General features: G+C 38.3%; 1 protein-coding gene across 1 annotated transcript in view; it reads right to left on the bottom strand.

Annotated features, from left to right (window-relative positions):
• The window catches only part of dock11 (dedicator of cytokinesis 11), a 100,697-nt gene that overhangs the window by 20,882 nt on the left and 65,079 nt on the right, over positions 1-14,736 (bottom strand). The window contains exons 38-44 of the mRNA XM_084713130.1: positions 13,416-13,463; positions 12,888-13,033; positions 8,980-9,095; positions 7,724-7,861; positions 4,877-5,059; positions 4,411-4,524; positions 2,037-2,252 (exon numbers count right to left, since the gene is read on the bottom strand). Of these exons, the coding sequence (XP_084569256.1) occupies positions 2,037-2,252; positions 4,411-4,524; positions 4,877-5,059; positions 7,724-7,861; positions 8,980-9,095; positions 12,888-13,033; positions 13,416-13,463 (961 nt within the window). The remainder of the gene's footprint in view (positions 1-2,036; positions 2,253-4,410; positions 4,525-4,876; positions 5,060-7,723; positions 7,862-8,979; positions 9,096-12,887; positions 13,034-13,415; positions 13,464-14,736) is intronic.

Here is a 14,736-nt window from a genome sequence, read left to right as displayed (position 1 = left end):
AAAGGGAAACCTCGCCAAAGAGACAGTGAGACAACAGTAAAACTGCAAAACTTGATGGTGATATGTACTATTGCAGTCATTAGATAGCATCAGTAATGAGTGACAGTGAGATGATTCTGTTTTTCTGTTTGATGAATTTAGCCTGAAAGGCGACATTTGAAGGTGAGGTGGAATGAGTCCCTTTCAATTTATTGGGAGGAATTCTATTCTTCCTTTTCCATTTTTTTGTATTTTGTAAACAACCATTGTTAAGGAATTGTGTCAAATAAATAAAGCAAAATACAGGCTAGAAAAGAAACAAAAACAAAACAAAAAATAAAATAGTGAAAATAAAAACAAAGCATAAAATACAAAGCACAATACCAATATATAAATGTAACAAAACAAAAACATTAAACACAGCAAGTATAATAAAACTGAATTTAAACAAATAAATCAATAAATCAATTAATTAAATAAAATTAAATAAAACAAAATTGGTGTCAAAATCAATCAGGGTTTAAAGATAGATTTGCTGGGTTTGCTTGTCATCTTGTCTTTCCTGTTTGTGAAAAGTCCTTTTAGCCTTGCCTGTACTAAAAACCGTTCAAATAAATAAATAAACTCAAGCAAACAGTAAATCAACTGGACCACCCAGTTCAAGCTCTGCGTCAGTCCTGACTTTTAACCTTCTTCTGGAAAGGAACAAGAGAATCTCGATCAGACTGCTATTCCAAACCCAATTAAAGAAAAGCAGTTGTAGAGCAGCGCCGTGCAACATCTCTTTTTAGCCAAGCATGGTTGACTGCAAGTCTTCAATATATAATTATATCAAACTTTTAACTCAGTATCAGCCTCCACTGTTTACACTGACAGGGAGGATAAAGACAGTGTTTTTTTTCCTAGTAACCAGGAACAAACTTTCGGTTAGCGTCACCACAATTAAACAACAAACCTTGTATTATATAGTGTTGTGGTTATGTTCTTACAGTTATTTACTCACCCTGTGAACTAGGTCCTACAATGTACAACAATGTGAACAATGTAGGTACATGTCAAGCCCTTTTAATATTTAAGCAGTAGGGCTGACGAAAAGCAATTCAGTTTTCACTGGTGGTAATGACATCTGTCTTAACTTGTTTTAATTAATTAACCCTTAGAACAATCTTGGTTTTCGTTTCGACATAGCTGAACCTAGCACATACAGTATCTTACTTAAGTACAGGAAACAGGAAAGGAGACAGTTGGCTGAGGTTCAACAAAGGACAGGACTTAGGAAGGGTCAATTGCTATGACCGCTACTGATTAAATATTAAAAGGGCTTGTCATAGTGGGTAGATATTTTTGATGTGTTCATGTAATTAAAACATCTTTCTTTTTTGCTGCTTTTTGTTCTGGAGGGACCAGGAGTGACACAGAGCCCAGTGCTTTGTTGAACTCAACCCCTTGCCAACGAAAATGAACTTTTTAATACTCAGCAATGCTCCTTTTTTTTTTTCAAGGTTATGTTTTGGGCTTTTTGTCTTTATTGGACAGGACAGCTGAGGAGCAGACAGGAAAGGGGGTAGAAACGGCACAAAAAGGCAGCAGGCAGGAGGAGGAGACGGTGGCTGCTGAAGAGCACTGATAGCCTCCGTACAGCAAGCTCTGCCAACCAAGCTACAGGGCCGCTCCCAAAGCAACGTTCACAACTCTTCTAGTTTAACACCTGAAAACTAAAGCAGAAGCTGAGGGATAACTTCTGAATGTCAGACAATCTGCAAGGTGTTTGCTTTACGCAATACCACTGACTCAGCAGTGTTGTGTGCATGCCACCAAATTAAAAATTCCTTTGTGTAAGCTGTCAGTCTGTGTCCCATGATATTTTTTATTGTAAGTGATGGAGAAAGATAAGATTGCATGCAAAGATGTCGAAAGATGCAGAAAAGTGATCAAACAATCATGAGAGCTGGGACTCCCCTGTTCTGTTGGTGCACATTATTTAGAGGACACACAACAATTTCCAGTCACATGGCACAAAGTGAAACAGAGGTTATTCAAACTCTTCCTGTCGATACCTCAGAGAGGTCTCCATTCTTGAGATGTGCTCGGGCCATGCTGTCCAGCCAGGTGCGTCTCAGTTCGGGCGTGCTGGCGTAGGACCGGGCCAGGCTGTACTGGAGGTCCAGCAGCATCTCCGGGTCTTTCTCGTGCTCCCTCATCTGGGCCGTGGCCATCAGCACCGTACGGATCCTCTTGGTCAGGCCCTTTACTTCAGAGGGGAACGCTGTGGACTGCATCATACAGAGACGAGAAAACACGCACAGACTTGTGAAAAACTTGTGATTCAGACAAACATGTTGTCGTCAGACTAAAAGATCTTATTAATTCTCATCCTGCTAATTTGATTATTGATTTGCTTAATAACAGTGTGACTCTTATTTTCAAAGTAAGGGCAACAGGAAGAGAGAATCAAAGCCATAATCAGCAAACGGCTGAGATCAACTGATTGCAGTTAAATGACGCACGGATGTACGGAAGCCTCCCAGCATGCACAGGGGTAACAAACACATGTCATGTCTCATTTTGTGCATTGTTAGTGGTGTTATTGTGTTTAATCGTGCTCCACAATGTTCTCACACTACTATTTCTAGATATAACTATGAATGTGGTTGGACTGCAAGTGATGCACGGTGCAGGATTAGTGAGCTTCTCTCCAGAGGAAGTGCGAGATACATGTGATAACCACAAACCCTCTGCAGCCATTAATTCTCTTTTATGTTGTGAAATCTTCATATTTTAGATATCTAGCAGTCCACAAAGTCTTATCATAAATATATTCTCCTTTCTTGCCTCCTGTCTAAGGCAGGGGTCTGCAACCTTTACTCTCAAAAAAGCCATTTTGGGCCAAAAAAAAAAGGTCTGGAACTGCAACTATTAATTTCCCCATTTTCCTCTGAGACTTTTCTGTTTGGAGATTTGGCATCAATAAAGTCTTGGGAGACACAAAACTAGCCAATGAGAAAATTTAGCACTGAACCAGAGGTGCAGGCTCAGATGAACATTATAATTGATCAAATTATAGTTTCACAATTGCTAAGACATTTCTTGAAACTTTCCACCCTTTTCTCAAAACACAAAAAGAAAATTTCTCACTGCATTCACAAAATCCCCTGACTGTGACTCACAGCCAGTCATTATACAAAAAACCACCACTGAGCACTCACTATACACTGCATCAAAAAAATGGAAAAAACAGTGGTCAGAGCATGTAGCTATAGGAAAACATTTTTTATACACATTTTGAATTTTCAAAAATACATATACAATTCAATAACACAGACCATGGCTTTATTCTGCCTCAGCGTCACGTCTTCGTTCATGTTATTAGAAAGTGCGAACAATTTTGAGTCGAGGATTTGATAAATGGGTTTAGGGCAATTGGCATAGAATTAGAATTGAATTACTTTTGGAATTTTTTCTTTTTTATTCAGTGTATAGGCTACACATTTTTAAGATTAAGTGTAAGAATTACTTTATGCCTACAACAGTGATAAATGAAAATTAAAATGCCCAAGTAATAACATTGGATGGGGGAAAAATATCGGCATTTGGCTCCAGAGCTGCAGGTTGCAGACCCCTGGTCTAAGGAAACAGTTGCCTGGTCTCTTAATCAATGGATGAGTTGCTCAGCAGACATTTTGACATGTCATAGCAGGAAACTCAAAGTGTACTAATGATTGTTGCATTTCACTTAGGGAAGGTCCTACTATTGTGCATGCTGGAGTCTAAATGCAATTAATTGATTTTTGGTTGCAAAAGTAAATAATAAGTAATTTAACAGTTAAAAATAATAGTAATATAAGTTAATTGACTTAGAAGGAATTAAAAGACATATTTACAGGTATCTTCAGTCCATATACAATATATAATATACATATACAATATTCTAATAAGTTAATCACTGAAGCTCCTGTGAGAGGTTAACCTGAGGTCAGTCAGTCAGGCAAGAGGAGAATGGAGCCAGATGGATCTTGTCCTCTGCCTCTTGTTGCTTATTATTGTTTGGATGTGATGGATGCTTGATGGATACTTTGGACGCTTTTGATATTGTTTCTGTATCACTCTGTTGATTTTTGTTTTAACTGTTTAAACTTTACCAGTGGTCCGGTGGATTTTTCATTGATGTGGATTACGAAAAAAAGGGAGTAGTCAAGAGCGACAAGCCAAGCCTCATTCTGTGGAAACCTACAGATGGCTTACTGCTGTGTTTGGGTTGAATCCTCTCTTGGCTCGGATTGTGCACCCCACTGCTGGCTTATATGGAAAGATTTCATCTTCAGAAACGTGTAATTTAAAATCAGCCTTTATGTTTTCTTAATCTTCTCTGTTTTTTAAGTTCAGCTATATTGTGATTAGTAAGACTTTGTGGTTTCCCTTGTTCTACTGTACCTTCATGGCCTTGTCACTGTTTGCAAAGTTGTTGATGATGGAGAGAGACTCCTGGAAGCGTGAGCTGCCGGTCAGTGCCACGTCGGAGATCAGCTGGCTTACAGCAATGATGATCTGGATGAAAAAGGAAAGAAGAGGAAAATGAAAGGAGGAAAAACACAAATGCTTTTAATGCTCTATATGTATTGACAGAATCCGGTGAGAGGTAATGGAAAGCTGGACGGCCTTCCGATGCTGCGCGAGCAGAGGAGCCAGAAACGCAGAGGTCCATCTGTGTTTAAACTGTTTAAACACCCTCTTCACTCTCTTCAACTGATGAAAAAGCGGTTGAAGCATTTGGGGGAGTGTGTGTGGACAAAAGGCTAGGGGTGAACATCAGGGTGAGGAAGAAATGAGATCAAGAAAGACCTGGTTACCAACCAGCAAGTGTGTTCGGTGTGAGCAGAGGCCAGACATCCACTTTTACCTGCAGGTGCGTGCGCAGGAAGGTCTTCCTCTTGGTGTACTCGTAGTTGTTTCTCATCAGCAGGTAGAGCAGCGCCGATGCCTCGGCCCTCAGGGAGCCCAGCTTGGAGACGCAGCACTTGAGCACCTCACAGCACAGAGCCTCGCACAGCGTCACACGGCCCTTAAACAGCACGACTGGGAACTAACGGGACAACATGTTAGTGTATTAAAAGGCAGATTCTGGGCAGGGACGGGATTAGACAAACACTGTAAGTGTGTAAGGAGGACAGCAGGAAAATGGCAGCGAGACAACAAAAACAAGGGCTGTGACATCCTTAAAGCCTGAAAAGACAGTGTACATATTTTTTGTGTCATTAGTCATTGCCCGTTGTTTTTATTGTGTTTTAATATTATTATTTTAGCATTAGCTGTTGCACTGACCTTAATTCAACATAAAAAAAATTACATATTACATCAGGCACAGAGCAAAGTACATAACACAACAGAGAGAGCTGATAACAACGAAAAAAATAAAATTAATGTTAAAAAATAAAGGATGAAAACAAAATAAATCAATTAAAAATAAATATTCTGAATAAGGTATAAATTAAATAATACAACATAATTACAAAACTTAATAGAAATCTTTAAATAAATGAATAAATAAAGCTAGGCATACATTGTAATATTCTAACTTGTTACTTTTTTAATTGTTTGTATAGCAAACATATAATTAAAGGAAAGAGGGTTGTGAAAGTAAAAGTTCTGTTTATGAATAAAGATAATTTTCAGTTAAATGAAAACATCACAGTTTTGAGATGTGTTTCTCATATTGTCTTAGTAACAAATTATATCCTGTGTAAGAGTAAATCAGTTGCTGTTTTTTGTTAGAATGATGAAGTCTGTTACCAAATAGAATGAGTATATGTTTATATTTTTATTAGACAAAGCATGGACCTTTCACAATACTCATGTTTTTTATGTCCCAATACAATTTAGATGTTTGTTTGCATTTGCGATTCCAAATATATATTTTACAATCAGAATGACAAACAAACATGAACCTTAACAATGGAGTTTCCTGTCCTATAGGTTTACTTTTCAAAACAAAAGTCTTTCAGACCACAGTTTCAGATGGCATGTAAAAATATGCAAATACAAGTAATTGCAGCAACATCTTGAGGCTTTTCAGACTTTACATGGTTTGATAATATGGGCACATTTCAGAAATCTAGATAAAAAAAAAATACTATTTTTTTGTGTGTCATACCCTCAACATCTGCTTAGCAGGCAGAGACTCTCTCTCTCTCTCTCTCTCCCCCTCTCTCTCTTTGGGTGTGTTGTGTTGCGCTTCCAGCCTTCTTTACAAGTTTTGCTCTTTCCCAGCTTTGTTCATGTACCCTGTTTTTGTTCTTGTCTGCAGTTCCATCTGCTCCCCTTCGGCCCTGGTCTCCAGCCTTCCTGTCTCGTATCCTACACCTCTTCATCCACTCTCCAGACCTGCTTGCCATCCTCACTCGGCCCGGGCCCAGCCCCAGCTAACCCTCCTGTGCAACTCAGCCAGCCACAGCCCAGATCCTCCACTATCCAGCTTTGAAATAAATATTCCTTTAACCCTAAACTCATTGTCTCCTGCCCCTCTGTGTCTCGCACTCGAGTTCACCTGTTCAGCTTTAACATATTGTTAGCGTATAACACCAAAAGACCAAAACAAAAATCCCTCTCCATAATTTTCATCTTCCTTGATACACATTATGTTAAAATTTTATTTGTTGCTATTTTGATGTCCTTCATCATTTTATTCTTAATCTTTTATTTATAGTTTGGTACATTTTAATGTCTAAATCTATTTAATATTTTCATACCAAAAGAGAGTAAGTCATTAGACCAGTAGTAAGGCTGAATGAATGAAAAATGTTAGTTTGGGACTATTTTCAGTGTCGGATTAATCCACAGTTGGAGCTCTAGCAAACATTTAGGCCACAGCAGGATGGTGTATGTGGGATTGAGTCAAAATCCCACAATCAATTCAGTTTATTCTGACACAGAGTAGATACAATGTTCATTTTCTACATCAGAATACAGCCTGCAGCCTCCGGTAGTGGCGGATGGACACCTAACATCCTAGAAACAACTGTTAATCGACATTGTATATCAGTAAAGTGTTCATAATTAGTTTAACCAAATAGCATTTCTGGTAAGGGCAGCAACATTTAATTGAACTCAACAAACACTGACTTGTTTTTAATAGTTTACTGTCATGTTCTTTCCTTCCTTACTGTCTGTGAGCCACACCTTAACTCTCTTCCACTTTTAACACAACAGAAAAAAACGTGCCAGCACAGACTCTTACACAGACCCCTGCTGCTCTGCCGTGATTCACCACACTGCTGATGCTATCAGAGGATATTGCTAAGGAGTGGGTGGTCCTCTCTTTTGGGAACTTGAACTTGGGAATGTGTTCCCTCATTGGTCTGAGATCAAGGCATGTTTGAGCATGATTCTTCTCCCTAAATGTCATGTCAAAGTGCATCTAAAAATACTTGGGATTAAGAATAATGAGTCAACAAAAACAGAAATATTTATCCTGTGTATCCGCTCTTATTCTCAGTGATAAATGACACTTGCAAATTCATGCAATGTCATGGTATAAGTCATAGAGGAAGAGAGAGTGTCTGTGCCGATGACAAGTAGGCTTGACCAATGATGACAAACATCCCTTCTGTTTGTTTACTGTGGGTGGAAAATGTTGTAGGCAGAGTCCAAACAAGTTGCATCCTATCAGTTACTATCATTGTCACATCAGTTTTATCACTGCCACAGTTATGTGCTTCAGGCTGTCTGTGTGTGTTTACCTTGAACGTACCTTATTAATGAAAGCCCTGAGGGCAGCGAAAACGTGCCTGAGGGCCACCTCTGATTGGCTGACTTTAAGGAAGGTCTGATATACGTCAAACACTTTCTTCATCAGGGGGTTGTGACCCTCGTTGTCCAGCAGCTGGGTCTGACACACATAAGCAAAGAGAATTAGTTTTACAGTTGGGAGGAAACTACACTGACATTATTCCCTGGAAACAGTAAATACCTAAAACCCACATTAAAGGGATAGTTGGAATTATTTGATGTGGGGTCTTGTGAGTTACTTATTCATAGTTAGTGTATTAGTTCAGTAGATGGCGGTCTGCACGCCCACAGTTTGCAGAAGCAGCAGGAGTCCCAGCATGGAAACTAAGCAATGAACTCCTGTGGACAGCAGCTAAAGGTATTTTAGCCCTAAAAAAAAATCAATATCAGTGTATAGTATATTTAGAATTTTTTCACCACTTAACTTTGCTGTCAGGCAAACTTTTTAGAGGGGAAACCACCATTCTATAAAACAAATATCGCTCTCTCCAAGCAAACCAAACTCCAAAGGTGAAATCAGCCATTTCTACCTTGCAGACCAAAAGTTGCTTGTGTACCACTTCCGTGATCTGTTAGTTTGCTTGTCTTGTTGTGAGACTCACCACCAAAGTTGCACAATAACACAAACAAACTAACAGACAGAGACAGGCGTAGATCAGCAACTTCTGTGCTCTCCAAGGTAAAATTACTAATTTCACCCATGGAGTTTGGCTGATTTGCTTTGTTAGGAGAGAGATATCTGCTACTGAAGAAAAGGTTGTCTGATGGCAAGGTAAAGTGTTAAATATATTCTAAATATAGTGTACACTTAAACTGCTAATGATTTTTCTAAGTGGCTAAAATACCTTTTGTTGCTAATCTTGTCTGTAGCTGCACATTGTTTTGCCTCCATGTTGATATTCCTCTTTATCCATTTAACTCTGTAAACGGTGTAATACAAGTACACAAACACACACACAAACCACACCCTGACATAACCACCACCACCTTCGCTGACTAAAATGTGACATCCAACATTCTCAAACCGGTGAAGACATGTGTGGACTTGCACTGTGGCATGTATTTGAAACTGAAAAAGACTTGGTTGAAGAAGGTTGTTTTTTTTTGTTTTTTTTTTGTGTGTGTGTGTGTGTGTGTGTGTGTGTGTGTGTGTGTGTGTGTGTGTGTGTGTGTATGTGTGTGTGTGTGTGTGTGTGCGTGTGTGTGTGTGTTGCTGACCTTGAAACACTGAGTGAAGAGAGAGAGGACATCCAGGACACTGAGGCAGACCTCAGTGGACATGTTGCCCTCCAACAGAGCCTGATGGTGGATTTCTGCTTCTGAAGGTCCCGTCCCTTGAAAACGCGCGCACACACACACACACACACACACACACACACACACACACACATTAAAAAGGACTATCAGGACACTATATGGCACGGTTTCTCAATGAAAATGTTGATAATAAGAATTCAATGACATCCTTTTATGTCATGACTGAATTGTGATGATGATGTAAATGAAAAAAAATATTGCAGCCGTCTCAAAGCATTAATAAGTTAGTTTAAAAAGTCTGAGCCTCATCTTCACTGGCTGCCTGTCAGATGGGAAGAAAAAGGAGACTGTGGACACATTTCTCTTGTATTCAAACCCAAAGAACAACTAGGTGTACTGTTCCCACTGAGGAAAGATTGGCAGAAAAAACAGGATAGGACTGAATGTACTGTTAGTATAAAGTTAGCTCCAAGTTCTGTGTGAATTCAGGGCGCATCATCTTGCACCATTAACATTGTTAAATTTAACAGAGCTGAGCTCACAGTGAATATCTACCCCTTCAAAAAGATAATTTATTACTTACATACAGTAACAAACACTAACTCATTCAGCAAATGTTTAACACGATTCAGTAAAAATTCAAGCTCCATGTCAAGTTAATAAGCATGATGTTCAGTGAAACATGATGCTGAATTCCACAGAAAAACATCAGTAATTAACTGTATAAAAACTCTCTTTTGTTTGTTGAAACATGATCGTCTGAAGTGATGACACATCAGTGACTCATGCATTAGTTATCCCTCATAAAATCACCTGCGTGTGTGTGTGCGTGCAACCGTGGATGACCCTGGAAACACAGTTCAGGATATACTTAAATGTCACTGGAATATTTAACAGCCAAGAAAAATATCCCTTGAGAAAATCCATGACAGCATCATGAAATTATGTGAGGAAATGATGAACAAAATGCTGATTAAAGGTGTGACTAAATCTTGACTAGAATAAAACAAAAACTAAAGACTTGAATGTGACTTTTACTAACTACAATTTTCAGGAAGCAACTAAGACTAAAACTAAATTGAATATTCTTGTGCCTGGAGAAGCCAAAGAGAACGAAAGACTCACCTAACAGCAATAATTTCTCACATTATACTCTTTCTAATTTGATAAAAAACACTCTCACGATAGAAAATTAAAGGGAAAGTCAGCTCAAATAACATTATACTATGCAAATTTCCCCATATTTGAAATTTCACACTTTTTTCTTCAATATGTCTGCTTAAATTTTCAAAGGAATCCTGTTTGATGATGGCCCTGACTATAACTGCATGTGGAGTTATTTTACTGTTCAGTTTTATAGAAAATTATTTTCTTCAAAAACTCAACAGTAAAATAATTTCTCAGAATATGGAAAAACAGAACCTTTCTGTCTGTTTACCAAACAGAAAAATGAAAATCCCTTTTTCACCATGAAAAAGAAAAATGCAGTGTTTTCCAATACTACTTTTTGTATTTTAAAATGAAAATCAAATAACCACTCATTTTGTGCTTTTTAAAACCGGTTTCTGAAAGGAAATTGTAATAAACAAAATATACACGGACCATTAAGCAACAAGTCAGTTTCCCAAATCCTCTAAATATATCTTTAAGCAAACAACAAAACAATGAACTAAAAACACAGAAATGAAGATGTCATTCACGCTTCAGAGGCTTTATTCCTGTGCCTGCATGCACATTTAATCTCACGGTTCAGCTGCAAGGCAAATCAAATTTCAACAACTTTTCTCATCAAGTGTCAGTGTGGATTTTACGCATTGACGCATTAATCTGGGATGGTCAGATATCAGTTACATGAAGCTCGCAGACGTCATTGAGGCTCAGCTGTCTGTTCAGGAACTGCAGCTCTGCTTCATTAGCACTCAGGTACAAACTTGGTATTGTACCTTGGCATAGGTTTATTTATTCTAAGTAGAACGGCCCACTTTTTGTGTCACGAACAGTATTTATATTTGAGATTAACTTTGCATTTACAACTCATGTAACTGTCACCACACTAAAGCTCTCCAAAGTCCACATTTTAACAACCACAACACTTTGTTTTAACTTGACTGGAGACTTGTGTACTTTTGCAAAAAGTGGTTTGGGAACTGCTGCTCTGTGATAAATCTGCTGTTTTTTAATTGTCTTTTGACTGTACATTTACTAGAACAACATGTGAATCAAGTTGGTAACAAAAGTTTGCACCTCTTCAATTACTGTACTTTCATGGTTTGGGGGGGAAATTAACTCTAACTAATTAATTCAATAGTAATTCCCAACAAAATTTTCCAGCAATACCTTTCTAATTTAACCATATAATTTACTCAAATTAAAGAGACATGAAGTAATATGTAAGGAGCCAATAAATGATTTAGTGATCACAGAGTTGTATAGTAGTAATTTTTTAATGCTATTAGCTCAAGATTATGAGTTAATTATTTTTTGAACTCAAGATAACAAGATAATTGATCTCTTATAATGACAAAACAAAAGGTTGTTCTTCTTAATACTATTAATGTTTATAAGAGATAAGGAGTGTCCTGCCAGAAGGTTTTCATTACTGATCAAAGCAACAGATTGTACTTCTAATACAGGCAGAAACTGCATTGTGTCTTTCTGTTAGAAATAACATGCAGATCTAGGGGTATTACAGTTTCAGTATTAAAACAAAAATTGTTTGAAATGAGCTGCCACTTTTCATAATCAAAATCAAAGGGGAATCCACAATTATCCCAGTATTTTGTCTCCACCCTGCTTACTTGCAGCATCAGGTGTATTTCCAGAGAACCAAAAACAAACAAACAAACCCCCCCAAAAATGGCACCCCCGTTCAGATCAGATGGTCCACTCTTATGACTTTAAACAGAATAGTGATGTCAGTGTTTTTCAGTGAACACCAATATAACGCAAATATGAAAGACAACAAAAGAGGTTGTTCTGAGAGTGACCAGCAGCCTGACAATGTTTTGCGCTTAAGAGGAGGCTGAGCTTAAGGACAAGATCTGTTACCAAACACACAACTGACAACTGACCATAGAACTAAATATTTCCAGACCCCTGTTTCGGGGTTAATCACTAATCAGCCAGAAATAAGAAAAATTAGCCCTTTAGCACGAGAAAACAAACTTTACTATCCTGAGATAACAAAATCATTCATTTGTAATCTCAAGATGACAGGATTCAAAAGAAAACAATTGCAAGGACAGCTGTCTTGGCTTCAGAAGTATAAAGTTGTTTTTTTTCCCCAGAGAATAAAGGACAGAACGCATGAAAAGCATCTGATGGTAGCGCTTTGAAGTGCAGGTCCTGACAGAGCTGCAGCAGCACCTGAAACCACATGAAAGAAAAAGAAAAGCCTGCTACTCAAGATAATCCACAGACCCTCTTCTAAACAGTTTCATGTAGGATCTACTTTTTGCAATCTACTTTTGATTCTACTGTTTGTAGTAGATTTTGCTTGAACTACTTTCTTTCCACTGGAGAGAAAGTAGTTCCTTCATGAAACTGCTCACAACAAGGTCTGTGGGTTATTTGGAGTAATTGGGTCATGATTTCTGGAAAGAGAAACTGGTGCTGAATGTTTAAAACGTGTTTCTTTTGTTCTTTGAGCACCACAAGCCAAGTGCTTTCTTGTCCCATTACACTGGACAGGAAGCAGACATCTCTATGGCATCCCACACCAAAAGATAGATGGATAAATCTCATGAATCTTGAAATGAAACTTTCATATTAACTGGTGTGTGTGTGTGTGTGTGTGTGTGTGTGTGTGTGTGTGTGTGTGTGTGTGTGTGTGTGTGAGTGTGTGTGTGTGTGTGTGTGTGTGTGGTTACCCATATTGAGAGTGAAGGAGGCCTCCATGGTGCTGAACTGGTTTATCTTAGTTTGCATGAGGCTGGCTCGGTTGCACCGCATAGCTGGCATCGTCTGAGACTTCCTGTCTGAGGAGAACAGCTTGGACACACACACCTCCTGACTCCTGTATGAATAATACATTCACAGGAAGAAAGAGAGACAGAAAGTGCTTTTATTTGTTTGAAAGAGAAGAGACGAAGGTACAGAAAGGAAACGAGAGCCTGTATCAGAAACTTTCTAACTAATCTGTAGATGTCTAACATGTTCTATTAACAATTACACAGAATACTTGCTCATAATAATAAGACAGATATCAAACAAGGCACATTTTTCCTTCAGGCACAATGGGTGATGTAATTATTAACCCACCACAGAAACATTATGAAATCCATGAAGACAACTTGAAATTATGTTTCCTCTGAACTGAATGTAGCTGGGTTTCAAGTTTCAGATGTTGGACAGAAAAGGCAGGTATGACAGGTAAGACGAATGTTTTCCCGACTTACCGCCCAATGTTCCTTTTTCCAATGTAACGGAACTGAACCAGGCAGGTTCTGCACAGAGAGTACAAAAACAGAAATCTTTAGCAAGAGCGGGGGAAGTGTGCATGAACGCACCTCAAAAATCACTAGGTTTTTTTTTTTTTAGTTCTGGTATTTTCCCAAGAACTTTAGTTTTGGTTAGCAGTGTCTAAGGAATGCCATCTGTGTTTCATTGGTTGACCACCACCTCCTACGTACAGCAAAGCGAAAGTAAAAAGGAAATTCATTCATTTTGCTTTTCAATGATGTAGTTCAGAAGAGGTCACCTTTCACATTCAGTGTAGTGTGAAATTATAGTAATAAAAGAACACTTGTCATACAACAGCTGAAAAGCAAGTGAGAAGAATAAACATTCTGGTGATCCATTTTCCAAGAATGATCAAAATTGTTTTCTCACTTGACTGTATGGGTTAAGCAACAGAGAAAAAAGTTTTAGCCAGGATAATCTTCTAAGTTACTGTTTGCTGACCTCCAAAATCAACAAAATATTAAAGTTTCTTGTAGTAGCTTGAAGTGCACTACTCTGAGTCTTTTTAGCCATGGTGATTAACTGTGCTGCTGACGCACAGAGAAAGTCAGAGAGAACAGAAATATTTCTTTATGCTGCATGAAAAAGTCACTAGAGAGGAAGTGCAGTGGCTACTGAGAGAGGTGTTCAGGCCCTCTCAGAGCCTAGACTGACCACACTAGTTTATTAGAGTGGGATGAGGAGTGAAGAAGATTTTCTTTACTTGTATTTCTTTATTTTTATTATTATTATTATTATCATTATTATTAGTATTATTATTGAAACCCATCAAAGAAGAAGATGTTCTAAATAGGACTAAAACCTCAGGATTTTTCAATAACGGCAATTTTGAAATGCAGCTCTATTGACAAGCCAACCCCTGGGGACGGCAAGAAACTGCAATAACTGCTTTATTGTTAGTTTCAACAGGCTGTGCCCTTCTTCTTTTACACTTCAATGTGCGTAAAATGAATGAATCAATGCTTCAAAAAAAATCAACAAGCCAAACAAGGGCCAGTAACAGTTCAAGCTCAAGGATGGATCAATACCGGCCATCTGAGACCCAACTACAAACTTAAAAATTCTGACCTTTTGAGCTTCACGGTAACATGCTACACAGCTAATGTGTCTGTTCTCGTAGGCTGGAGCGATGCTGGATTAATGCTGTAATACTGAGGGGCAGTCAAGAGAAACGGTGTGAACGTTTAGCCTCATTTTAAGGCAACTAAATAATGAGTAGTAGGTCAGGTGCTGCCTCATGCCTTTGTTTTGGTTGAA

Source organism: Lutjanus erythropterus, chromosome 23 (genome assembly GCF_056507025.1).
Source record: "Lutjanus erythropterus isolate fLutEry1 chromosome 23, fLutEry1.hap2, whole genome shotgun sequence".
Taxonomy (NCBI): Eukaryota; Metazoa; Chordata; class Actinopteri; order Lutjaniformes; family Lutjanidae; genus Lutjanus; species Lutjanus erythropterus.
The sequence above is the reverse complement of the archived record's forward strand: the minus strand, read 5'-3'. Positions and strand labels throughout refer to the sequence as shown.